Source organism: Chiloscyllium punctatum, chromosome X, assembly GCF_047496795.1.
Source record: "Chiloscyllium punctatum isolate Juve2018m chromosome X, sChiPun1.3, whole genome shotgun sequence".
Taxonomy (NCBI): domain Eukaryota; kingdom Metazoa; phylum Chordata; class Chondrichthyes; order Orectolobiformes; family Hemiscylliidae; genus Chiloscyllium; species Chiloscyllium punctatum.
In genome coordinates this window covers 9,298,329-9,324,144 of record NC_092791.1, presented here as the reverse complement: position 1 = coordinate 9,324,144, position 25,816 = coordinate 9,298,329, and the positions used below count along the sequence as shown (strand labels likewise).

Here is a 25,816-nt window from a genome sequence, read left to right as displayed (position 1 = left end):
ACTCCCAGGACAGATACAGCATGGGGTTAGATACAGAGTAAAGTTCCCTGTATACAGTCCCCATCAAACACTCCCAGGACAGGACAGCACTAGGTTAGATACAGAGTAAACCTCGCTGCATGGTGGCTCACTGCTGCCTCACAGCAGGTCCCAAGTTCAATTCCAGCCTTGGGTGACTGTGTAGAGTTTGTACATTCTCCCCGTGTCTGCGTGGGTTTCCTCCGGGTGCTCCAGTTTCCTCCCACAGTCCAAAGATGTGCAGGTCAGGTGAATTGGCCATGCTAAATTGCCCGTAGTGTTAGGTGCATTAGTCAGGGGTAAATGTAGGGGAATGGGTCTGGGTGGGTTACTCTTTGGAGGGTCGGTGCAGGCCATGCTTAATTGCCCATTGTCAGGTGCATTAGTTAGACAGAGTTCGGTCTGGGTGGGCTACTCTTTGGTGGGTTGGTGTGGACTTGTTGGGCTGAAGGGCCTGTTTCCACACAGTAGGGAATCTCATCTAATCTATACTGTCTATCCAAGCTAATATTCACCCCTCTGAGATCTAATCTTCTGGGTCAGTCTTAATGCAGCCCCTTGTCAAACGCCTTCTGCAAGTCCAGATATGCCATATGCACCGGATGCCGATTACCCAACTTGCTGGTTACATTCTCAAAGAACTCCAGCAAGTTTGTCAAGCATGACTTGCTGATGTTGGTGAATTGAGCTTTGTTTTTCCAAATGTTATTATCTGCTCCTTTCTGAGTGACTGCAGCAACATCCCCATGACAGAGATCAAATTAACTGGTCTATCGTTTCCCACTTTTTGTCTTTCTCCTTTTTTGACTTAGCATTTTTCCAATCCACTGGGTATCTTTCTAGAATCCAGGGGGATTTTGGAATAACATAAACGAATACATCAACTATCATGGCTCCCACTGCCTTTAGTATCCTTGGGTGCAAGCCATCAGGCCTCAGGGAATTTACCTGGCTTTAATCCCATCAGTTTACCTAACACCTTCTCTCTAGTTATAGTTATTTCACCAAGTTCCTCTGTAATAACTGTAGATTCTGAGTAAAGAACCCTGTACTGTTTTCAGCAGAAATTAAAACTCTCTCTACTCTTTTAAATTAAGAAGCAAACTTAAACTAAAGTTCCCCTCCACTCTTTTCGAGCATAGAACAGTGCAGCACAGTCCTTTGGCCCTTTGGCCCTCAGTGTTGTGCCGAACTTTTATCCTACTCTAAGATCAAACTAACCTACATATCCTTCATCGTACTATCATCCATGTGTCTATCCAAGAGTCACTTAAATGTCCCTAATGCATCTGACTCTACTACCACCGCTGGCATTGCATTGCACACACCCACCACTCTCTGTGTAAAGAACCTCCCTCTAACGTCTCCCCTAAACCTTCCTCCGATTACCTTAAACTTATGCCCCCTCATGGTAGCAATTTCCACCCTGGGAACAAATCTTTGGCTATCCACTATCTATGCCTCTCAGCATCTTATTCAACTCTCTCAAGTCACCTCTCACCCTTCTTCGCTCCACGGTGGGCGGCACGGTGGCACAGTGGTTAGCACTGCTGCCTCACAGCGCCAGAGATTCGGGTTCAATTCCCGCCTCAGGCGACTGACTGTGTGGAGTTTGCACGTTCTCCCCGTGTCTGCGTGGGTTTCCTCCGGGTGCTCCGGTTTCCTCCCACAGTCCAAAGATGTGCAGATCAGGTGAATTGGCCATACTAAATTGCCCGTAGTGGTAGATGTAGATGTAGATGTAGGGGTATGGGTGGGTTACGCTTCGGCGGGGCAGTGTGGACTTGTTGGGCCGAAGGGCCTGTTTCCACACTGTAAGTAATCTAATCTAATCTAATCAATGAGAAAAGCCCTAACTCCCGCCATAAGACCTGCCCTCCAGTCCAGGCAACATCCTGGTAAATCTCCTCTGCACCCTGTCCAAAGTTTTCACATCCTTCCTATAATGAGGTGACCAGAACTGAACACAATATTCCAAGTGAGATCTAATCAGGACTCCATAGACTTGCAGCATAACCTCACGGTTCTTTAATTCAATCTCCCTGCTAATGAAAGCTAACACACCATGCACTTTCTTAACAACCCTATCAACCTGGGTGGCAACTTTGAGGGATCTATGGACATTGGATCCTAAGATCCCTCTGTTTCTCCATACTGTCAAGAATCCTGCCTTTAACCCTGCATTCTGCATTCAAATTCAACCTTCCAAGATGGATCACCTCACACTTTTTCATGTTGAACTCCATCTGCGACTTCTCAGCCTGGCTCTGCATCCTGTCAATGTCAAACCTACAACAGCCCTCCAAGACTATCCACCACTACACCAACCTTTGTGTCATCAGCAAACTTACAAACCCACCCTTCCACTTCCTCATCCAAGTCGTTTATAAAACTCACAAAGAGCAGAGGTCCCTGAACAGATCCCTACAGTATACCACCGGTCATTGAGCTCCAGGCTGAATACTTTCCATCTACCACCACCCTCTGTCTTCTATGGACCAGCCAATTCTGTATCCAGACAGCCAGATTTCCCTGTATCCCATGCCTCCTTACTTTCTGAATGAGCCTACCATGGGGAACCTTATCAAACACCACGCTAAACTCCACATACACCACATCCACTGCCCTTCCTTCATCAATGTGTTTTGTCACATCCTCAAAGAATTCAATAAGGCTTTGTGAGGGGACGGTCATGCCTCATAAAGCCATACTATCTCTAATCAAGCTGTGCTTTTCCAAATAATCATAAATCCTGTCCCTCAGAATCCTCTCCAATACTTTGCCCACCACTGATATGAGGCTGACTCGTCAATAATTCCTAGGATTATCCCTATTCCCTTTCTTGAAAAAAGGAATAACATTTGCCACCCTCCAATCATCTGGTATTACTCCAGTGAACAGTGAGGATGCAAAGGTGCAGTGCTCTCTTCCCTCATTTCCTGTAGTAACCTTGGGTGTAGGGGAGATTTATCTGTCCTTTAGTTTTTCAAAATTTCCAGTACATCCTCCTTAACATTAACCTGTTTGAGCATATCAGCCTGTTTCATGCTGTCCTCTCAAACAACAAGGTCTCTCTCACTAGTGAACACTGAAACAGTGTATTCATTAAGGACCTCTCCTACCTCCTCCAACTCCAGGCACAAGTTCCCTCCACGATCCCTGATTGGCTCAACCCTCACTGTGGCCATCGTCTTGTTCCTCACATAGGTATAGAACACCTTGAGGTTTTCCCTAATCCGACCCATCAAGGCTTTTTCATGCCCCCTTCCAACTCTCCTAAGCCCATTATTCAGCTCCTTCTTGGCTACCTTGTAACCCTCTAAAGCCCTGTCTGATGCTTGCTTCCTCAACCTTAAGTAAACTCCCTTCTTCCTGTTGACTAGATGTTGCACATCCCTGGTCTTCCAAGGTTCCTTCACCCTATCATCTCTTCCATGTCTCAGTGGGACAAACCTATCAGCAAGTGCTCCCAAAACAACCTCCACGTTTCTGTCGTGCATTTCCCTGAGGCCATCGGTTCCCAGTTCAGGTGCCCCAGTTCCTGCCTAATAGCATTATAATTCCCCCTCGCCAATTTTGAACTGAAAGTAAAGCTCTCTCAACACTATCTGGTCATATGCGCCCAGGACAGCAACAACATAGGGCCAGACATAGAGTAAAGCTTTTCTGACTCTTTTAAATTGAAAATAAAGCCCCTGCTATTGTTTTCAATGGAAATTCGAGCTACTTCTACTTGTTTCAACAGAAAGTAAAGCTCCCTCTACACTGTCCCCCCCATCAAACACTCCCAGGTCAGGGACAGCATGAGGTTAGATACAGAATTAAGCTCCCTCTACACTATCACACATCAAACAGTCCCAGGACAGGATCGCCACGAGGTTAGCTACAGAGTAAAGCTTCCTCTACACTGTCTCGCACCATCCCAGGACACTGACAGCATGGGGATAGATACAGAATTAAGCTCCCTCTACATTGTCCCCCATCAAACACTCCCAGGACAGGGACAGCACGGGGATAGATACAGAGTAAAGCTTTCTCTACACTGTCCCCCATCAAACACTCCCAGGACAGGGACAGCACGGGGTTAGATACAGAGTAAAGCTCCCTCTACACTGTCCCCCCCATCACACACTCCCAGGGACAGGGACAGCACGGGGTTAGATACAGAGTAAAGCTTCCTCTACACTGTCCCCATCAAACATTCCCAGGACAGGGATAACATAGGGTTGCCAGTACCTTATATCTATGTGAAACAATAAAACCGTTGTCTGCAAGACAGTGCAGTGTAAACCTTTCAAACTGAGACTGACACATATTCCAGCTGCATAATGTCTGTGGAGCATTTGTTTATTTCTCTTGTCTGTGTTTGTCCTCTGTACATTTGTCGTGGATTCTGGTTTTTGAGAGCCCAGCTGTGATCGCAGCCCTCAATGTTTGCCAGTGAGCAGTGTTTTGTTTCGAGCCAGATGCCTCTGATGTGTCGGTGTGTGTTCTGTCTGCAGGTTGACTGTAAGGTGTTAAACTTCATTCATTTGTACTTGACAAGCTGCACTTACTTCTGGATGCTTTGTGAGGGAATCTACCTGCACACTCTCATCATCGTGGCTGTGTTTGTGGAGCAGCAGCAATTATTCTGGTACTACATACTTGGATGGGGTAGGTATTGTCAGGAATACCACTCTAACAGTCAATACCCCACATCCTTTTGCTTGGAGTGGGGAAGTGATCTGTGCATTAAGAATAAATGATCAGATCTTGGAACAGCCATGCACCCTCCTATTCCCTTCTGGCATTGAAGTGGTGGTTGGAACTGAGTTGGTTGCGCTCCTAGGTCTGTGTCAGGAGATACTGCATTCAATTCCTACTCCCGGGCTTTGAGCATGAGAATCCAGGCTGACATTGCAGTGCAGCACTGAGGAAGTGTTTGACCGCCAGAGGTAGAAGACCATAAGACATAGGAGCAGAAATTAGGCCATTCGGCCCATCACGTCTGCTCCACCATTCAATCATGGCTGATAAGTTTCTCAACCTTATTCTCCCACTTTCTCCCTATAACCGGACAGCACGGTGACTCAGTGGTTAGCACAGCTGCCTCACAGCGCCCGGGACTCTGGTTCGATTCCTACCTCGGGCGACTGTCTATGCACATTCTCCTCATGTCTGCATGGGTTTCCTCCCACAATTGAAAGATGTGCAAGTAAGGTGAATTGGCCTGGCAAAATTGTCCATAGTGTACAGCGATGTGTAGGCTAGGTGCATGAGTCATGGGTGAATGTCGAGTAATAGGGTAACGCAATGGGTTGCTCTTCGGAGGGTCGGTGTGGACTTGTTGGGCCAAAGGGCCTGTTTCCACACTGTCGGGAATCGAATCTAATCTAAACCCTTGACAATTAAGAACCTATCGATCTCTGTCTTAAATATACTGGCCTGGCCTCCACAGCCTTCCGTGAGAGTGAATTCCAGAGATTCACCACTCTCTCGCTGAAGCTGTTTCCCCTTAATTCTGTTCGAAAATGTCTCCCCTTTCCTCTGAGGCTGTGCCCTTGAGTCCTAGTCTGTCCTACCAATGGGAACAAGCTTCCCAACATCCACTCTGTCCAGGCCATTTAGTATTCCAGAATGCTGTCTTTCATTTGAGATATTAATCTGAGGCTTGACCGTCAGAGGCCTCACAACGCCAGAGACCCGGGTTCAATTCCCACCTCAGGCGACTGTGTGGAGTTTGCACGTTCTCCCCGTGTCTGCGTGGGTTTCCTCCGGGTGCTCCGGTTTCCTCCCACAGTCCAAAGATGTGCAGGTTAGGTGAATTGGCCATGCTAAATTGCCCGTAGTGTTAGGTAAGGGGTAGATGTAGGGGTATGGGGGGGTTGCGCTTCGGCGGGTCGGTGTGGACTTGTTGGGCCGAAGGGCCTGTTTCCACACTGTAAGTAATCTAATCTAATCTAATCTAAATCTAATCTAAAATTCCATGGCTCTGATTCGAAGAAGAGAAAGCAAATCATCCTTGGTGTCCTGGCCAATATTTATCTTTCAACCAATGTCAGAAAAATCACATTGTATGATAACTGATCTGACTGCTAGTTGTGGGAGCATGCTGTGCACAATTTGGCTCCTTGTTTGCAATAATGCCTGCGCTTCAAGAGCATTTTATTGTCCGTGAAGCTGTTTGGATCATCGCGAAGGTGTAAACAACTCTGTCAAAAGACAACTTCTGCTGCGGTTTTGAGCTGAGTGAGGTGAAATGGCGAGCACTATGTTCAGACTGTCAGCAGATCCACCCTTTAGAAAAAAAAAACAGGTGTTCATTCGTAGGATGTGGGCACTATTGGCAGGGCCACCATTTCTTGCCCACGCATCGTTGCTGTGGAGCTGGCAGTGGGTAGCCCTGTTGAACTGCTGAAATCTTTGCAGTGTTGCTGCACCCTCAGTGCTTTTAGAGAGGGACTTCCTGGGGTCGGACCCTGCAATGCTGAAGGAATGATGACATCGTCAGGATGGTGAGTGGCTTGGAGGGAAACTTGCAGGTGGAGGTGTTCCTATGAAACGGCTGGAGATGGTTCTCCAACAACCGCAACCATTTTCCTGTATGCCAGGTATGACTCCAACCAATTGAGTCCAATTTCCCTGGATTCCCATTGACTCTAGTTTATCAATGGCTTCTTTATGATACATGATATTCCTGATGAAGGGCTTTTGCCCGAAACATCAATTTTCCTGCTCCTTGGATGCTGCCTGACCTGCTGTGCTTTTCCAGCACTACTCTAATCTAGAATCTGGTTTCCAGCATCTGCAGTCATTGTTTTTACCTTCTTCATGATACATTCAGTCAAATGTGGCTTGAGGTCGAGAGCAGTTATTCTCGCCTTACCTCTGTTCCTACAGTTTCCTCTAATTCCTCAATATTCTAACAAGTACAGGCCTAACCTACTCAACCTCTCCAAGATAGACCCTCCATACCTGGTCTAGTGAACCTCTCTGGACTGCCTCCAATGCAAGTTCCCTGATTGGGGCTGTTAATCTTATCCACTCAGAGAGCCCTGGCTGACAGATAGAAACGAGAGTGTCCCACCGGGTGGTGGGGATCCCCAGTGGAGGGCTCTCTACGCGGGAGTCCTCCCCCTTTCTCTCGGGGATCTGGGGTGGAGGGTGCTGCACGCAGCAATCCCCTGCAACTGCAGATTGTGGTGGTTCACGGACTCCCAGCCCAACTGCTTGATGTTGTGGAGTCCGTGGACCATGTATATATTGGGTGTGGGCATTTGCACTCCCTTTTTGATTTCCTTAAAAACCTTCTTCTCTGTTTTTGGTTACACTTCAGTCCCACGTTCCTGATCTTTAGACCTGGTTCAGAGAAAGAGGGAGGGCAGGTCAGAGGACCTCCTCGTGGCTCTACTCCTGGGCCTGGCCAAACTGGCCATAACCAGGTCCAGGCAGCGGGCCATGGAGGGGGTCGTTAGGGCCGACTGCCTGCCCCTCTTCCGGGGTTACGTTAGAGCCCGGGTGTCCTTGGAGAAGGAGCACGCGGTGTCCACCAACACCCTGGAGTCGTTCAGGGAGAGGTGGGCGCCGCAGGGAGTGGAGTGTATTATTTCCCCCTCCAACTCTATTTTGATTTAGTCCCTACCCTCCCCTTCACTGTTTTGATCACACAGCATTGCCCTTTGATGTGAAGGGCAGTGCTTGTCACTGGCCACTCGGGTGTTTCCTTTCTTCCTGGCGGTGGCAATTGAATAAAGATTTACGCACTTGTTAAAAAGAAAGAAGAAAAAAAGAAACAGGAGGGTCAGAGGTTCTGTTCACGCTGAGAGCTGGCTCTGAGGGAGCTGGATCAGTGTCAAGGGCTTTCCACATGTAACTAAAGGGTGAGTTGGTGACGAGATACCGCGGCCTCTGTGCAGCGGCCTTATGCAAGGTTCTGAGAGGACTTGTCAGGTGAGATGTGGAGAGGGTGTTTCCCCTGGAGGAAAAAGTCTTGGACCAGAAGGTATTATCTCAGAATAAGGGGGTTGCTCATTGTAAACAGAGGTGAGGTAGAATTCCTTCCCTTTGAGGGGAGTGAATCTGTGGAATTCTTTCCCACAGAGGGGTGTCGAGGCTGGGTCAGTGAGTACATTCAAGGCTGAGGTAGGCAGATATTTAACCAGTAAGGGAATCGAGCAAGGCAGAAAAGTGGAGTTGAGGATGATCCGATCAGCCATTGTCTCGGTGGACTCAATGAGCTGAATGGCCTCCTTCTGCTCTTATGTCTTATGGGCTTATGAATGAATAAAGAAGTGTTTTTCAACACGGTTTTAAAAGAACATCGGAGGTATAGTTAATAAGTTTGCAGATGACACCAAGGTTGGAGGTGTAGTGGACAGCCAAGAAGGTTACCTCAGAGTACAACAGGATCTGGACCAGATGGGCCAATGGGCTGAGAAATGACAGATGGCGTTTAATTCAGATAAATGTGAGGTGCTGCATTTTGGGAAAGCAAATCTTAGCAGGACTTATACACTTAATGGTAAGATCCTAGGGAGTGTTGCTGAGCAAAGAGACTTGGAGTACAGGTTCATAGCTCCTTGAAAGTGGAGTCGCAAGTAGATAGGATAGTGAAGAAGGTGTTTGGTATGCTTTCCTTTTTTGGTCAGAGTATTGAGTACAGAAGTTGGGAGGTATGTTGCAGCTGTACAGGACATTGGTTAGGCCACTTTTGGAATATTGTGTGCAATTCTGGTCTCCTTCCTAATGGAAGGATATTAGAGTCATAGAATCATAGAGATGTACAGCATGGAAACAGACCATTCGGTCCAACCTGTCCATGCCAACCAGATATCCCAACCCAATCTAGTCCCATCTGCCAGCACCCGGCCCATATCCCTCCAAACCCTTCCTATCCAAATGCCTCTTAAATGTTGCAATTGTACTAGCCTCCACCACATCCTCTGGCAGTTCATTCCATACACGTACCACCCTCTGTGTGAAAAAGTTGCCCCTTAGGTCTCTTTTATATCTTTCCCCTGTCACTCTAAACCTATGCCCTCTCGTTCTGGACTCCCCGACCCCAGGGAAAAGACTTTGTCTGTTTATCCTATCCATACCCCTCATAATTTTGTAAACCTCTATAAGGTCACCCCTCAGCCTCCGACGCTCCAGGGAAAACAGCCCCAGCCTGTTCAGCCTCTCCCTGTAGCTCAGATCTTCCAACCCTGGCAACATCCTTGTAAATCTTTTCTGAACCCTTTCAAGTTTCACAACATCTTTCCGACAGAAAGGAGGCCAGAATTGCATGCAATATTCCAACAGTGGTCTAACCAATGTCCTGTACAGCCGCAACATGACCTCCCAACTCCTGTACTCTATACTCTGACCAATAAAGGAAAGCATACCAAACACTTTCTTCACTATCCTATCTACCTGCGACTCCACTTTCAAGGAGCTATGAACCTGCACTCCAAGGTCTCTTTGTTCAGCAACACTCCCTAGGACCTTACTATTAAGTGTATAAGTCCTGCTAAGATTTGCTTTCCCAAAATGCAGTACCTTGCATTTATCTAAATTAAACTCCATCTGCCACTTCTCAGCCCATTGGCCCATCTGGTCCAAATCCTGTTGTAGTCTGAGGTAACCCTCTTCTCTGTCCACTACACCTCCAATTTTGGTGTCATCTGCAAACTTACTAACTGTACCTCTTATGCTCGCATCTAAATCATTTTGGTCGATGACAAAAAGTAGTGGACCAGCACCGATCCTTGTGGCACTCCACTGGTCACAAGCCTCCAGTCTGAAAAACAACCCTCCACCATCACCCTCTGTCTTCTACCTTTGAGCCAGTTCTGTATCCAAATGGCTAATTCTCCCTGTATTCCATGAGATCTAACCTTGCTAACTTGAAAGGATTCAGAAAAGATTTACAAGGATGTTGCCAGGGTTGGAGGATATGAGCTACAGGGAGAGGCTGAACAGGCTGGGGCTGTTTTCCCTGGAGCGTCAGAGGCTGAGGGGTGACCTTATAGAGGTTTATAAAATCATGAGGGGCATAGATAGGATAAATAGACAAGGTCTTTTCCCTGGGATGGGGGAGTCCAGAACTCGAGGGCATAGGTTTAGGGTGAGAGGGGAAAGATATAAAAGAGACCTAAGGGGCAACTTTTTCACACAGAGGGTGGTACATGTATGGAATGAGCTGCCAGAGGAAGTGGTGGAGACTGGTACAATTACAGCATTTAAAAGGCATTTGGATGTGTATATGAATAGGAAGGGTTTGGAGGGATATGGGCCGGGTGCTGGCAAATGGGACTAGATCGGTTTGGGATATCTGGTCGGCATGGATGGGTTGAACCAAATGGTTGGTTTCCATGCTGTACATCTGTATGATTCTATGACTGCATAATAGCAGGGAGGTTATGCTGAACCTGCATAAGACCTCAGCTGGAGTATTGTGTCCAATTCTATGGGGCAGCCACACTTCCAGAGAGCAGAGGTACAGAGAAGTCTCAGGTAAATGGTCCCAAGGAACCTCAGTTATGGGTTGTTTGAAGAAGTTGAGACTGTATTCCCTGGAGAAGAGAAGGTTGAAATTTATTAATCGATTTGAAAGAATGTCAAAATCACAAAGGATTTGGACAGAGTAAATGAAAGGATTAACGAAAGGATTGAGAACCAGAGAGCACAGATTTAGTAATTAGTAAAAGAAGCAGAAATAATAGGAGAAAAGTGGTTAACATTTGGAATGCACTGTCTGTGAGTGTGGATGAGGCAGTTTTAATTGAGGCATTCAGAAGGGAGTTGGACTGTTATCTGTAAAGGAACAACGTGCAGACGTACAGGAAGAAGGAGGGAACATGGAACTAAGTGACTCATTCCGGGAGCCAGTGCAGACAGGATGGGTGGGAATGGCCTCCTCTGCACCATAACAATTTTGCAATTCTGAATGCTACTCGCCATGTGCCAACGCAAGCCTGGATGTTGTTCAAGGCTTGCTGGATGCAGACATGGACTGCTTCAATATCTTTGAGGTGCAGGATAAAGGAAATAGGCAGGTCCTGTCTGCCTTCAGATAGACAAGAGTGTAAAAATGATGGGACCCAAACACATAGCCAGATTTTGCAGTGATTAATGTAGGAGAGATACTATCACAGCAGATACCTAAATGCATCAGTCTCATTGCTGGAGCTGCTGTGATGATGCTATGGCTTTCAAGAGGTTATTTTATCCTGTTTTATTTTGAAGGGAGATTGTAAGGCAGAGGTGTTGAGCCATCTACAGAGGACCACGTGAGTAAACAGCTTGTGTGGGTCTGTGGTAGTGTGGATGGCTTCATGATGCATGACTCTATTTATGTACCAATGCCTTTTAAATGTTGGAATTGTACCAGCCTCCACCACTTCTTCTGGCAGTTCATTCTATACATGAACCACTTCTGTGTGAAAAAGTTGCCTTTAAGAGAGCTATTTTTCAGACAGTCTTTACATTCTGGTAGCTTGGCAGTTCTCCCCCCAACTGTTCAATTTTCCCCAGTCTTATGCCCCAAAGCATCGGATTGTGTCATTGGCTTTTAAGATTGTCAATATGCTCAATTCAAACTGGATTGGAGTTTGGTAGCTGGAGCACATGTTACATTGTATCTTTTTTTCAGAATACTTAGTGCTGTCAGGTAGTCTTTGCTAGCTTTTAACTCTCTTAAAGATACAGTCCACCCACACCTTCATGACACTAGATTAATTTAGGATATCTGGTCGTCTTGGACAAGTTGGGCCGAAGGTTCTGTTTCTGTGTTGTGCAACTCTATGGTGCGAACGTTTGTGGCTGTGGTTACCATGACTACCATCAGGCCTTTGAGTTGAAATCCTCGTCCTCTCTTTCCCTTGTAGATGGAGAGCCCAGCTGCTGCCGCTCTCCCAAACCTTTCATGGTTGGCCCCAATGTGTCTGCCCTGATCAGCACCGTGTAGCTCCCATCGCAGCAGCTGCCCCTGCCAGTCTTCTCATCCCTTTCATGCCACTCACTGTGAGAACTGCCAAGTGCATTCCCAACTCCCCAGTGAAGAGGGCCAACCCAAGTGGGCTGGTATCTGCACTGTGGCCTACAACACCAGATCTTGTGATGGATGTATCAATTCTCCTGAGGAGGCTTTGTCCTCTCCTGGGGCGTGGCTCATAATCTTCAGGTGGTGACCTTGGAAGAGCAAAGGAGAAGGCAATAGTAGGCAATGGACCTTTTGAGATGCTGATAATGTGCAATCAAGATGTGATTGGAGTTGTGATGTTTTGACACTCGAGACAAATGCCTGAAAGATTATAGTCTCCCCATCGGTAGGACCTGAGGGCTTACTGGTGTTCAGGTCTTCTTCCTGTACTGGAGAAATGTTATTCAGTCCCTGTAGCCCTCCTGTGGACTGTACTATCTCATGAACACTCAGCCCTCCAGCCTCTCACAAGGGACAACAGCCTGGGGGTGGTGCAGATACGGGGGAAAGACCGAGATGGGCGCAGTAGAGGCACACGGAATGGGAGTGGAACAAAAACAGATAGTAGCTGGAAAAGCTCAGCAGATCGGGCAGCACCTGTGAAGACAAAGCAGGGTTAACGTTACAGGTCCAGTGACCCTTCCTCAGAATGGGAGTGGCACGCCCGTGAAAAATTGGGGCGTACTGCCATCTCAGGATATGGAGGGAGGGTGAGGGGACACGAATGAGGTCTGATAGGAGGAATGGAGGAGTGAGACTTCTGGCAGTAGAGGATGGAGAAAGTGGGATTGGGGTAAACCTGGACTGATTTGATTGGGGCTGGTGAACGTGGTGTAGGGGAGGGGGGGAAGGCTGACGTACACAAGGCTGGAAGGGTCCCACTGTGAAACGTGGCTGCCAAGAGCCATCCTTGATCCGTAGCTGGGGATAATATTCAGGATCTCCATCCCACTCCGGCTGCTCATTCTGTCTGGCACCTCCGCCCTCCCTGGCATCAGCGGGTGACGAAGAGGAACGTCTTCCTGAGTCTTTCTCAAGGCCGTCAAGCAAAGTCGGGAGCCAGTTGTTGCATCTCTTCACACCTTATAGCTCCTGTCGATTAGTGCTCTTTCCAGTCATCTGGAACTTCAGCACTGCCCAGGTCCTTGAAATAGAAAGAGGAATATTGTGCCATGTGACTCTTGCTGAATGAGGGAATTGATGCTGTATCTCTGGTTTCCTTTCAGGGTTCCCACTGATTCCAGCCATTATACACGCAGCTGCCAGAAGCAAATATTTCAATGACAAGTAAGAATATTTCCACCTGCTTGTCTTGGGTTCTGCATAGGAGTTTTGTTACAGGCCAAGGAAAATCCAATATGTCAGAGAATTCCATAAAACACGAGGTAGAATCGAATCACGACCCCCCCATCTCACCACCAAAGTGGGTGGTCAGAGCAGTGAAACATTGGGTTGGGGGAAAGGAGTAAACTGGACGGAGAGTGGCCGGGAACGTGGGAATTCACTGAGAGCAGGTTGATGAGATTAGATTAGATTACTTACAGTGTGGAAACAGGCCCTTCGGCCCAACAAGTCCACACTGACCCTCCGAAGAGCAACCCACCCAGACCCATTCCCCTAAACCTAACACTACGGCCAATCCACCCTAACCTGCACATCTTTTGGACTGTGGGAGGAAACCGGAGCACCCGGAGGAAACCCACGCAGACACGGGGAGAATGTGCAAACTCCACACAGACAGTCGCCTGAGGTGGGAATTGAACCCGGGTCTCTAGTGCTGTGAGGCAGCAGTGCTAACCACTGTGCCACCGTGCCGCCCACTAGATGAGAAGGGAACCACAAAATGAAGGGAGCTCTGGGCCTGTATCTTCAAGGAATGTAAAATGGAGCAGTGGGGGATGTAGAGCAGCATTTGACTCAATTGGTCACAACTCTTTGGTGGTGAGCTTGGGGACTCTCCTCTCAATTAGCTTCCAATGTTGAGCCAGGATCAGGGGTCAGTTCAATCATTCTGGTGTCGGCCTGCCTGAAGTGGGAGAATGGCTGGAGTAGGCCCCTCCATTGGCTGCCCTGCTATTCATCGCCCAGGTTTTCCAACACTCCCATTTCAATCCATTTACCAACTCTGTTGGGAATGATCCCCCTTCCCCTTCCTTAGAATTCCAACACTCCCAATGGATAGACCAGTCCTAAGCTCAAGGATATCGTCATGGCCAAATGGGATTTGGAGATTGAAAAAATGGTGACCACCTCTTTGGAAAAGGAGATTGTAGCCTCTCCCTTCAGCCATTTCAGATGGCAGTTATGAGTCAATGCCATTGCAGTGGGTTTGGAGTTATTTCAAGGCCAGATCAGGTAAGGACAACAGAGCATTAGGGAACCAGGAGGTTTTTAAAAAGAAAAATCATGATGGTTTATTAATTGAATTTAATTTCCATCAGGTGCTGTGCTGGGATTTGAACTCATTTCCCCAAAGGTTTAGCCTGGATCTCTGATTTACACATTCAGTAACATTGCCATTTCCCAACTTCCCCTTTAGTATCGAGCCCTGGGCTTTTGTCTAGCTCACTTTGAGCTTCCAGCTTTTCCAGTAAAAATCACATGATGTGAGGTCAGGCTGGGGGCACAGAAAACGATGCTGCGGTCAGTCGCTCCTGTCACTGCTCACTAATTTGGTCAAAACAAAATACTGGAGATGCTGCAAAACAAACACAGAATTTGCTGGACAAACTCAGCAGCATCTGTGGAGAAAGAGACAGAGTTAATATTTTGAGTCAGAAGCGGTTCACTGCCTGATGGTTAACACAATCTGTGTGCTCTTTCGTCACCAACATGAACGAATGCTCAAGCGTGGACTGCAACAGTTCAAGAAAGCAGTTCACAACCACTTTCTCCAGGGTGACTGGGGAGCTCTAGCTCAGACAGGGACACAATCCACTGTGAAACCAATCACATCTCATCAAGTAAACTGGGGACAATAGTCTCGACAAGATAGAGGGTGATGTTTCCTGGGGTCAGTTCAATAGTGCAACAGCCCTGCATGGATGTATCAACAAACTGTTGGGAATTGATTGGGTTCATTTCAGCAACTGAATCTGCTCTTCTGTTTTCTCCAGTTGCTGGATCAGTTCAGGGACACATCTCCTGTACATCATTCATGGTCCAATATGTACAGCCTTATTGGTATGTATCTTATTCCATTTTTTTAAACTCAGCATGAACCAATTTAAGATGAGGGCAAGATTTGGGAAAATCTGCACGAGGGGAAGAGAATAACCAACAGAAAAAGGAGGGACCAAAGCAGCAATCTGTGTGTGTAGCCAGAGGACACTGGGAGAGTGTTAAACAAGGACTTGACATCTGACTTCACTGAGGAGAAATGAATTCAAACAATGGACTGTGAAGTTCTTTAGCAGATTGATATATGAAGCAAGGAGGTATTGAAGGTTTTGATGGGTTGTATCTCAAGCTGCTGTGGGAGACGAGGGAGACAAACAAAAACTAGAGGTGCCTGATTCCAAGGTAGACAAGCTGGAAGGACACAGCAAGGATGGAGCATTGCATCTGAGAAGAGAGGCTGGATAGGCTCAGGTTATTTTCCATGGAGCAGTGAAGGTTAACGGGGGGGACCTGATAGAGGTGTATAAGGTTATGAGGGACATGGACAGGGTGAATAGAAAGCAGCTATGCCCCTTAGTCGAAGGGTTGATAACAAGGGGCATAATTTTAAAGTGAAAGGCAGGAGTTGTAGACGGGATTTAACGAAATGTTTTTTTCACTGAGGGTGGTGGGGGACTGGAATGCACTGCCTGGGATGGTAGTTGAGGTGAGAAACCTCCTAATCTTGGATGAGCCCTTGAAATGTCATAACATTCAAGGCTATGGGCCTAGTACATGAAAATGGAACCAGTGTAGGTAGTAGTGTATTTTTGGCAGTACAGACTCAATGGGCCGAAAGACTTCTTCTGTGCTGAATGATTCTATGATTCTCTGAGCCGAGAGTACACTTGCTCAGCTCACCACACTACAGCCATCAGGAATTTCCAAGTTCTCCCAGGGCTGGGGGCTCGTGATGACCCCACTGGCTTCAGTGTCCTTGGGATGGGGAGCGTGAAAACGGTCAGGGTCCCCACTCCTAGGAGCTGTATAAGGAGCCAGTATCGTTTTGCAGTCAGATTGTCAATCAGTGCCGATTTACCCTCAGCAAAGTTCCAGTTGGTCCCCATGAAATCGTTCCATGCATGTGAGTGCCTGGGAGGGCCGGGACTGAGCTGTGACTGTGAACTCAGGAGGGTGGCACTGGCAAAGCACAACAGTATCTGAGGAGCAGGAGAGTCAGCGTTTCAGGCAAAAGCCCTTCAAGCAGCCCTGTGTCTGTGAACCACTGAGGGCTGGACTGAGGATTGATTGATTTGGATGCCATTGTTTACCTCTCATAACTCTCTGTTTGCCCTGTCTCCCAGGTCAACCTGTTTTTTCTACTCAACATTGTTCGAGTTCTTATCACAAAGCTGAGGGTTACCCACCAGGCACAGTCGAAAGCCTACATGAAGGTGGTACGAGCCACATTGATTCTGGTGCCATTGCTTGGCATTCAGTATGTGCTGGTTCCAGCAAAGCCCAAGGGGCACATTACCGGAGAGATTTATGAACATGTGATGCACATCTGTCTACATTACCAGGTAAAGTATCCTCATGGATTCTGGTGGACCACCAGGACCAGGACCAGTGCCCAGCTTCCTGTTAGGGTTGAGGGTTTGAGCCCTATTGACATGCTGTCGGCTATAAAACCAATCCAAACCCGCTCACAAACCACCTGAATCGTGAGCAATGGGCATACAGCTGGGGCATGTATAGGGCAAAGTATCACTAGTGTGCATCACCAGCTCCCCGACACGGAGGGGACTGAGGAAGATCCCAGGCTCTGTTCGGGGACTGAGCTGCTCTCATCTGAAACAGGCTTAGATTTGGTATTGGTGCAAACTCAGCCTTGGGGTGCTGCTCCTGACCACGGTGCAATGACTCCTGCTTGTCACTTGGCTGAGATGCTGAAGGATGTCTCATGAGGGCAACACTCTGGAAAAAGCAGAGAAGTGGTTTGATTTTGTTTAACATTGCAACTCAGATAAAACAGTTGGCATCCTTGAATTTAATTTTGGAGCCTAAATGGGGATACCGTACCACAGATTCTGAGCTTTAAAAACAACTGTAATCTGCCTATCCATCTGGTTCTGTCCAGCAGATGATCTGGTGATATCTCAGCTCTGTTTGTTTCCAGTCTATCGGCCATGATCTGTTTTGTACTGCAAACCTGTATATTGGTAACACTATGTCATGATGGCACAGTAGAGCCACACTCCCAAACCACCATCCTTCCATCGATGTATCCCCATTCGCGAGATAGGATCCAGGTTGTTCCTGGGACTTCCTCACATGCAGCGCTCCACAGTCCAATTGGTCACTGTTACCAGCTTGTGGGTGAGGAACGAATCCGCAAGGAGAGAGAGCCAGGTGATGGATCACGCAAATATCAGCATGTTCCAAGGTCAATTTGATGGACTATGGTCCTTGTCATATCGATGATTTACTGACTCTCATGTTCCTATAGATCCCCTAAACCACTTGAGAAGTTTGTTCCTGTTCCAGTGTGACTAATTCACGCACAACTGATTCTTCCCATTTGAACAGTCCACCCCATTCCAAATTGCAGAGGGTTAGCTGCTTCGGAACTGAAATACCTGACAGACTTGATCTCCCAGAGCTGGGCGATTGACCGGGCTTGACTGGATAGGGAACTCTCAAATGCAGCGAAGTGACAAATAAATCTGCTTTCTTTCACAGGCGATACCAGTGACAACGATATTCTGCTTTTATAATGGAGAGGTGAGTTTGACCTCCACAATGCCCATTCAAGTCGAACTCCTGTTCCTAGTACAATGTTTCTGCTGCCAAGATTGCTCATCTGGGATGGTTTTAATTTATTCTTTCGTTGGGATGCTGGCATCGTGGGGAAGGCCGGCATTTGTTGCCCATCCCGTGTTGCCTTTGACCTGAGGGGCTTGCTTGGCCATTTCAGAAGACAGTTAAGAATCGAACATATTGGAGTCACATGTAGGTCAGGCCAGATAAGGACAGCAAATTTCCTTCCCTAAAGGACATTTGTGCACAAGATGGGTTTTTACGGCAATTGACGATGGTGAGGCCAACTTTATATTTCAATTTAGTCAACGAATGTAAATTCTAGATGCCATGAACCCATGTCCCCAGGGCATTAGCCTGGCCCTCTAGGCCACTATACCACCGTCTCTAGTTTTGGGGGACCAGGATGTCAGTGGGAACTTGAGCCTATGAATTATAAATGATTGGGGATTGCTCACTAACTTCCCAATCTGCTGTGTGCAACACTGGACACACTGGCTGCAAAAGAGCTTGTTGCTCAGGAATCATAACCTTGGGATGAACTAGCTTTGTTTTCATTCGAGTGGTGCTGGAAAAGCACAGCATCCGAGGAGCCGGAAAATCGACGCTTCGGGCAAAAACCCTTCATCAGGAAATGGCTTTTGCCCGAAACGTCGATTTTCCTGCTCCTTGGATGCTGCCTGATCTGCTGTGCTTTTCCAGCACCACTCTAATCTTGACTCTCATCTCCAGCATCTGATGTACCCACTCACACCTTGCTTTGTTTTCTGCTCTGCGACTACCCAACTGTTACAGGGCTTCGGCAGGGTCTCTACCTTCAAGAAAGCTTTAGCTGATTCAACTATAGTAGTTATTACAAAATATCAGAAATAGGAGGAACAGAGGACTTGGTACATCCCTGCCAGGCAATATGATCATGGCTGATCTTCATTCTCCACGCCACGTTTCCACCCTCTCTCTGTCGATTCGATGAGACCAAACACCTGTCTGTGCCAGCCTTGAATCGATTCAATAATTGAGCATCCACACCTTCTGGGGCAGAGAATCCCAAAGATTCACAACCCTCTCTGAGTGAAGACATTTCTCCACATCTCAGTCTGAAACGATCAATCCCTTTTCCCATGTTCCAGGTTCCGCAACCAGGGGACATAACTTCTCAGTATCCTCCCCAAAAAGCCCCTTCAGAATCTTGAGGTGATCACCTCTTGCTCTGCCAAACTCCAGCCTCCCATCAGAAGTTGTCCCATCAGAGGTCCCAGCCAGCAATCTGCTGAATCTTCTCTCAACGTGCAGCTGTGGAAGAACCTTTCAAAGTTGTCAAGATTCCGACAATAGCCATACTATCTATAAAAGGCAATAATGGCTTTAGTGAAGCCTCCCCTCCATGCTGCTACTCTGTAAGATTGACTGGTCAGTGGATGGTCAGTGGATACCCCATCTCCCCAGCCCAGTTTCCAGTCATGCAGAGGGGAGTGGTCACCAGCCTTCTCTGCTGGGGTAGAGAGAGGAAACTCTGGGTGCTAGTGGGCCTCTGAAGCAGACTCTTGTGTCCATCATTGTACATGCTGACTTGGAGCAGTTCTCTGAGAAAATTCCAGCCCGGAGAGGTCTTGAAAAAAAACTGGCCAATGCAGTAGAGTTTCCCTCCTTTCTGCCTAATGTGCAGTGTGAGGCAAGAACAATTTGCTCAATATTGCTCTCACAAATAGTGGAAGCTTGTTGACATTCTGGTCACTGAGATATGTTTGGACTAACAGGGCCTTTTTCCTTTAGGTGCAAAGTGCGTTTAAAAGGCAGTGGTCACAGTACAAGGTCCAATGCAGCCACCAATTAACAAGCACAGATATCTCACACTCCAATGCAACGTCTGTGACAGAGATTGCAAGATATATGCTCACACAACCCACGAATAGCAACCACCTCAACAGCAAAAGCTGCCCTAAGACTGTTGCAGTGAAAGTGCCAGGCATCCACATGTGAACGAAAATCAAGACCGCCACCAGATCTTTCAGGCTTTCTTTAATATCTTCGCAGTAGAGAGAGAAAAATGGCTTTCCTTTTTATACAGCATGACCCTATGGCTTCGGAATCTTTTGGTGGTCTAATTACAAGGAATTGTTGGAGGTTTAATTCTTGTTATGTATCAAATTGATGTATATGTTGATGTTTCTGTAACCCAGTGACTCATTTGTTATGCTACTTGGGAGATTTTCTGAACTGTTCAAAAAGCCAGGCATGAAAAAATGGTCCAGGAAGAAAGGCCTTAAGATTGGAATTACTGTTCTGAAAATTCCGAAGTTATAGAAGTATTCTGACACTGCCTTTAACATAGCATGAGGCACTGCTGGACACACGATGACACCTTGGGGAACTTGTGACAAAACCAGTTTTGGGGCAGCATGGTGGCTCAGTGGTGAGCACTGCTGCCTCACAGCACCCGGGACTCAGGTCCAATCCCAACCTCGGGCAACTGTCTGTGTGGAGTTTGCATGTTCTACCCGTGTCTGCGTGGGTTCCCTCTGGGTGGTCCAGTTTCCTCCCACAGGTTAGGGTGGATTGACCATACTAAATGGCCCCATAGTTTCCAGGGATGTACAGGCTAAGTAAATTAGACATGGGGAATGCAGGGTTATAGGGGGGGATGTTGGGGAGGAGCATGGACCTGGTTGGGATGCTCTTCACAGGGTCGGTGTGGATTCAATGGGCGGAATGGCTGCTTCCACATTGTGGGGATTCTATGATTACCTGTCTTTCTGTAAAATTAGTACGAGAGCCAGTTTATGCATTTCAGTTGACCCTTGCATAGCTTCAGGACATCTCAGCATGCTTCATAATGCACTTTAGAGCTTCAATCAGTGTTCTTTGGTTGAAAAATATAAGCTTACATCTTGCTGTGAATCATTTCCATTCAGTAGTCTCGAGTAAACCATAATACATCATTTGATGCATGACTCCCAGGAATACGTGGGCCAGCTGGCTCGTACCAACTGAATTGAGGCCTTACTCAGGCCTCTCTCCACCTTTGAGAATCTAGGGATTTCTGCTCATTACCTTCTACTGAGGCAGGAATACTATACCTGATGTTTTCTGCCCGTTCTCTCAGGGAATGACCTCTGTTGAATTATATACATAGCTCAACAATAACTTGCCCAGGATCTTTAGACAGCGAAATAACTCCACAGATGCCTGTAACCTATTACCATCACTTTATTTACACGTGCATGGTACACGTTCATTTTCTTTTTTTATTATTGTTTTCCCCCCTGCACAGTAGTGACACTCCTGTTTATAACTGTCAGCCAGGGCTCCCTGATTGGGCATGGTTAACAGCCCCAATCGGGCAACTCCTATTCTATTAGATCCACCTGCTGGACCTTTTCACAATCGCTGTAGACAGCACCTCCCAAACCCACAACCCCTGGAAGGACAAAGACTAGGAAACACCAGCATCTGCAAGTTCCACTCACCATCAAGACTGGGAGGTATGTTACAGTTCCTTCAGTGTCACTGGGTCAAAATCCTGGAATTTCCTCCCTTGTGGCATTGTGGGTTTACCTCCAGCACATGGACCAAAGGCAGTTCACCACCACCTTCTCAAGGGCAAGGAGAGATGGGCAATAAATGCTGATCCAGCCAGTCATCCCCGAATGAATTCAAACAAAATCTGGGAAACACAGTCAGACATGAAGGGCTTGCTTATGTCTCCACCTTGGAAAATCCTTCATTATAGTCCAGAGATTTTTCTCCCCCCACCCCCCCTCCCCCCCACCCCCAGCTTTCAGGGGCTAGAAATCAGACAATGTGAAGTCTGGGTCTGTGAACAGGGGAGAAAGTGAGCACTGCAGATGCTGGTGATCAGGGTTGAGTGTGTGGTGCTGGAAAAGCACAGCAGGTCAGGCAGCATCCGAGGGGCAGCAGAATCGACATTTGGAGCATAAACCTTTCATCAGGAATAAGGGGGTGGCCCAAGGAGGTTGAGAGATCAATGGGAGGGGGTTGGGGCTGGGGCGAAGGCAGCTGGGAATGCGATAGGGTGATGAAGGTGGGGGAGAAGGTGATAAATCGGAGAGGAGGGTGAAGCAGATAGATGGGAAAGGTGATGGACAGGTCAGGAGGGCGGTGCCTCCCTCTTCAAGGATCCTTCCTTGGGCCACTCCCTCTTTCCTGATAAAGGGCATCGATTCTCCTGCTCCTTGGATACAGCCTGACCGGCTGTGCTTTTCCAGCACCACTCTTGACTCTGTAAATAGGGGAACCGAGTGATAAGTATCATTCAGTCTCCACTTCCCAGTTTCTGATTCGGACTTTATACTTACAATATTAATCACACGTTACTTGATCTGGAGTCTTCACATGTGAATGCTTACTGTTAACCATTTCTGAATCTTTCAGCTTAATGTTGGTCTGTTTGTGAATCTGCAATAAACCACGGAATACTGCTGGTTGAAAGTATGATAGCTCTGAAAATCAGTCAGGGTTCAGCACTGTGTGCTCTCCCTGCACTTCAGCTGGGAACTCTGTGCAAAGGCTTTGGGAAAACTCTGCTGTGTAGCACTCCAAGGCCGAAGAGCCCAATGATTTCTCACATTTAATTTTGAAGGATAGCCAGCAAGACAGGCAACAGTCCAATGGGGACAAAATGAAAAGAGAGGTTCAATTCCCAGCCTCCATCTCTGGGCGAATATGGTGCAGCTCTGTACCATGTCCCAAGGAGAGGTTGGAAAAGAAGCTACATTCTTCTTTTGTTTTTGAGTGCCTTGCATTCTCTCACCAGAATGTCTCCCTCTCCGCCTTTTCTCCTGAAGACTGCTCCTATCCTCTTCAATGTTTTATACATCTCTGAGTTTTGTGTCATCTGTCAACTTGGACATTTTACCAAGTCTGAGTCATCTTGGGGTCCAGAAGTGCCAATGGCCCAGTTGTTGTGACATTAGCAGAGAGTCGTGCGTAGGGACCATGTGGAATTGTTGACGCAGCTGACTCCACAGGAATTGTCCAAACCAGGAAACCTTCCATTGAGCAATTAGCAGGTGTTCGAGTTGGATATTCACTGGGTTCCAACTCACCTATTAGTTACCCAGGAAAAGTTAGAGGATTAAAAACCTGCTTGAACTCCCAAGTGACTATTAAACTGAGCCCCTGGCTCACCCTCCCCTCTCACCCCCCCACCCCAACTCCCACCAGACTGGGCACCTTCTTCCCTGACCTACCATGAGCACTCATCCATATGCTCATTCTCCCCACTCCTTAATTTTTCAGGATTCCCAGGACCTATCTACCCTGCTTCAGGAGAAAAGCTTCCTGGACAGGAATTTCTCAGGGAGTGTTCAAGCAGATCTTTCAACAGTTTATAAGACTCAGCAAAAATCTATCCTGATTGACTCAACAAGAAGGAAGGAACCTGTGGTGGACGAAGGTGATCAAGGAACGGATCCTATCAAAGATTAAAGTGTGCAATGCAGTGAATACGCCAGAGGATTGAGGTTGTTTTCAGAACCCAACAACAGAGGAATAAAAAGCGAGTAAAATGGAAGAACATTTATTATGAAAATAAATAACCAGAAATATAAAAACCAACAGCAAGAGCTTTTGGAGAAAGAGAAAGCTAAAGTATAAGTGCAGGACCCTCAGAGGATGTGACTGGAGAATCAATAATGATGAACAGGGAAATAGATAATCCGAGGACCCCTACAGTGCAGCAGAGGCCTGTCGCGTTGGCATTGACTCTCCAAAGAACATCCCACACAGCCCCACCCTCCCACTTTATCCCTGTATCTCAATATTTCTCACGGCCAATCCACCCTAACCTGCACATCCCTGGGCACTATGGGACAATTTAGCATGGCCAATCCACCCTAACCTGCACATCCCTGGGCACTATGGGACAATTTAGCATGGCCAATCCGCCCTAACCTGCACATCCCTGGGCACTTTGGGACAATTTAGCACGGCCAATCCACCCTAACCTGCACATCCCTGGGCACTATGGGACAATTTAGCATGGCCAATCCATCCTAACCTGCACATCCCTGGTCACTATGGGACAATTTAGCATGGCCAATTCACCCTAACTTGCACATCCCTGGGCACTATGGGACAATATAGCATGGCCAATCCACCCTAACCTGCACAGCCCTGGGCACTTTGGGACAATTTAGCATGGCCAATTCACCCTAACCTGCACATCCCTGGGCACTATGGGACAATATAGCATGGCCAATCCACCCTAACATGCATATCCCTGGGCATTATGGGACAATTTATCATGGCCAGTCCACCCTAACCCTGCACATCCCTGGGCACTATGGAACAATTTAGCACGGCCAATCCACCCAAACTTGCACATCCCTGGACACTATGGGACAATTTAGCATGGCCAAACCACCCTAACCTGCACATCCCTGGGCACTATGGGACAATTTAGCATGGCCAATCCACCCTAACCCTGCACATCCCTGGACACTGTGACAATTTAGCATGGCCAATCCACCCTAACCTACACATCCTTGGGCACTATGGCACAATTTAGCATGGCCAATCCACCCTAACCTGCATATCCCTGGACACTATGTGACAATTTAGCATGGCCAATCCACCCTAACCTGCACATCCCTGGGCACTATGGGACAATTTAGCATGGCCAATCCACCCTAACCTGCACATCCCTGGACACTATGTGACAATTTAGCATGGCCAATCCACCCTAACCTACACATCCCTGGGCACTATGTGACAATTTAGCATGGCCAATGCACCCTAACCTGCACATCCCTGGGCACTACGTGACAATTTAGCTTGGCCAATCCACCCTAACCTGCACATCCCTGGACACTATGTGACAATTTATTACGGCCAATCCACCCTAACCCTGCACATCCCTGGGCACTATGGGAGAATTTAGCATGGCCAATCCACCCTAATCTGCACATCCCTGGACACTATGTGACAATTTAGCATGGCCAATCCACCATAACCTGCACATCCCTGGACACTATGGGACAATTTAGCATGGCCAATCCACCCTAACCTACACATCCCTGGGCACTATGGGACAATGTAGCACGGCCAATCCACCATAACCTGCACATCCCTGGACACTATGGGACAATTTAGCATGGCCAATCCACCCTAACCTGCACATCCCTGGGCACTATGGGACAATGTAGCACGGCCAATCCACCATAACCTGCACATCCCTGGACACTATGGGACAATTTAGCATGGCCAATCCACCCTAACCCGCACATCTCTGGACACTATGGGACAATGTAGCACGGCCAATCCACCCTAACCCGCACATCCCTGGACACTATGGGACAATTTAGCATGGCCAATCCACCCTAACCTGCACATCCCTGGGCACTATGGGACAATGTAGCATGGCCAATCCACCCTAACCTGCACATCCCTGGGCACTATGGGACAATTTAGCATGGCTAATCCCCCCTAACCTGCACACCCTTGAGCTGTAGGAGGAAACCGGAGCACCCGAAGGAATCCCATGCAGACATGGGGAGAATGTGTAAACATCCCAATGTATCCTAGAAGCAAGGTGCTTATGGGAGGAATCAGTCTCTGCCACACCGGACAAAGTAATTAACTCATGAAACGAAATGTGGCCAAGTTGTCAGGACCTGATGACCCATATCCAAGGATTTTAAAGGAAGTGGCTGCAGAGTTAGTGAAATATATTGATCAAAATATTCCAGGCCTCAGTGGATTCTCGGAGGATTCAAGCAGATTGGAAAACTGCCCCTGTTCAAAGACTGAAAGTGGGCAACTATAGACGAGTTAACCTAACCTCTGGTGTTGGGAAATGCTGGAGTACATTATTAAGGCAAAAAAGGAGGAAATTTAGAAAAGCTTAATGTAATCAAACAGAGTTAACACGGTTTTGTGAAAGGGAAATCATGTTCGACAAATTGGTTTTGT

The 25,816-nt window shown here is 47.4% G+C and overlaps 1 protein-coding gene across 3 annotated transcripts in view; it reads left to right on the top strand.

Annotated features, from left to right (window-relative positions):
• LOC140471165 (calcitonin gene-related peptide type 1 receptor-like) overlaps nt 1-20,787 on the top strand; it is a 264,420-nt gene extending 243,633 nt beyond the window's left edge. For all 3 annotated transcript variants that reach the window (XM_072567045.1, XM_072567046.1, XM_072567047.1), the window contains 6 exons: nt 4,521-4,674; nt 13,192-13,252; nt 15,082-15,148; nt 16,429-16,647; nt 17,807-17,848; nt 19,658-20,787. In XM_072567045.1, the coding sequence (XP_072423146.1) occupies nt 4,521-4,674; nt 13,192-13,252; nt 15,082-15,148; nt 16,429-16,647; nt 17,807-17,848; nt 19,658-19,864 (750 nt within the window). In that variant the 3' untranslated portion in view covers nt 19,865-20,787. The remainder of the gene's footprint in view (nt 1-4,520; nt 4,675-13,191; nt 13,253-15,081; nt 15,149-16,428; nt 16,648-17,806; nt 17,849-19,657) is intronic.
• Nucleotides 20,788-25,816: the final 5,029 nt, after the last annotated feature.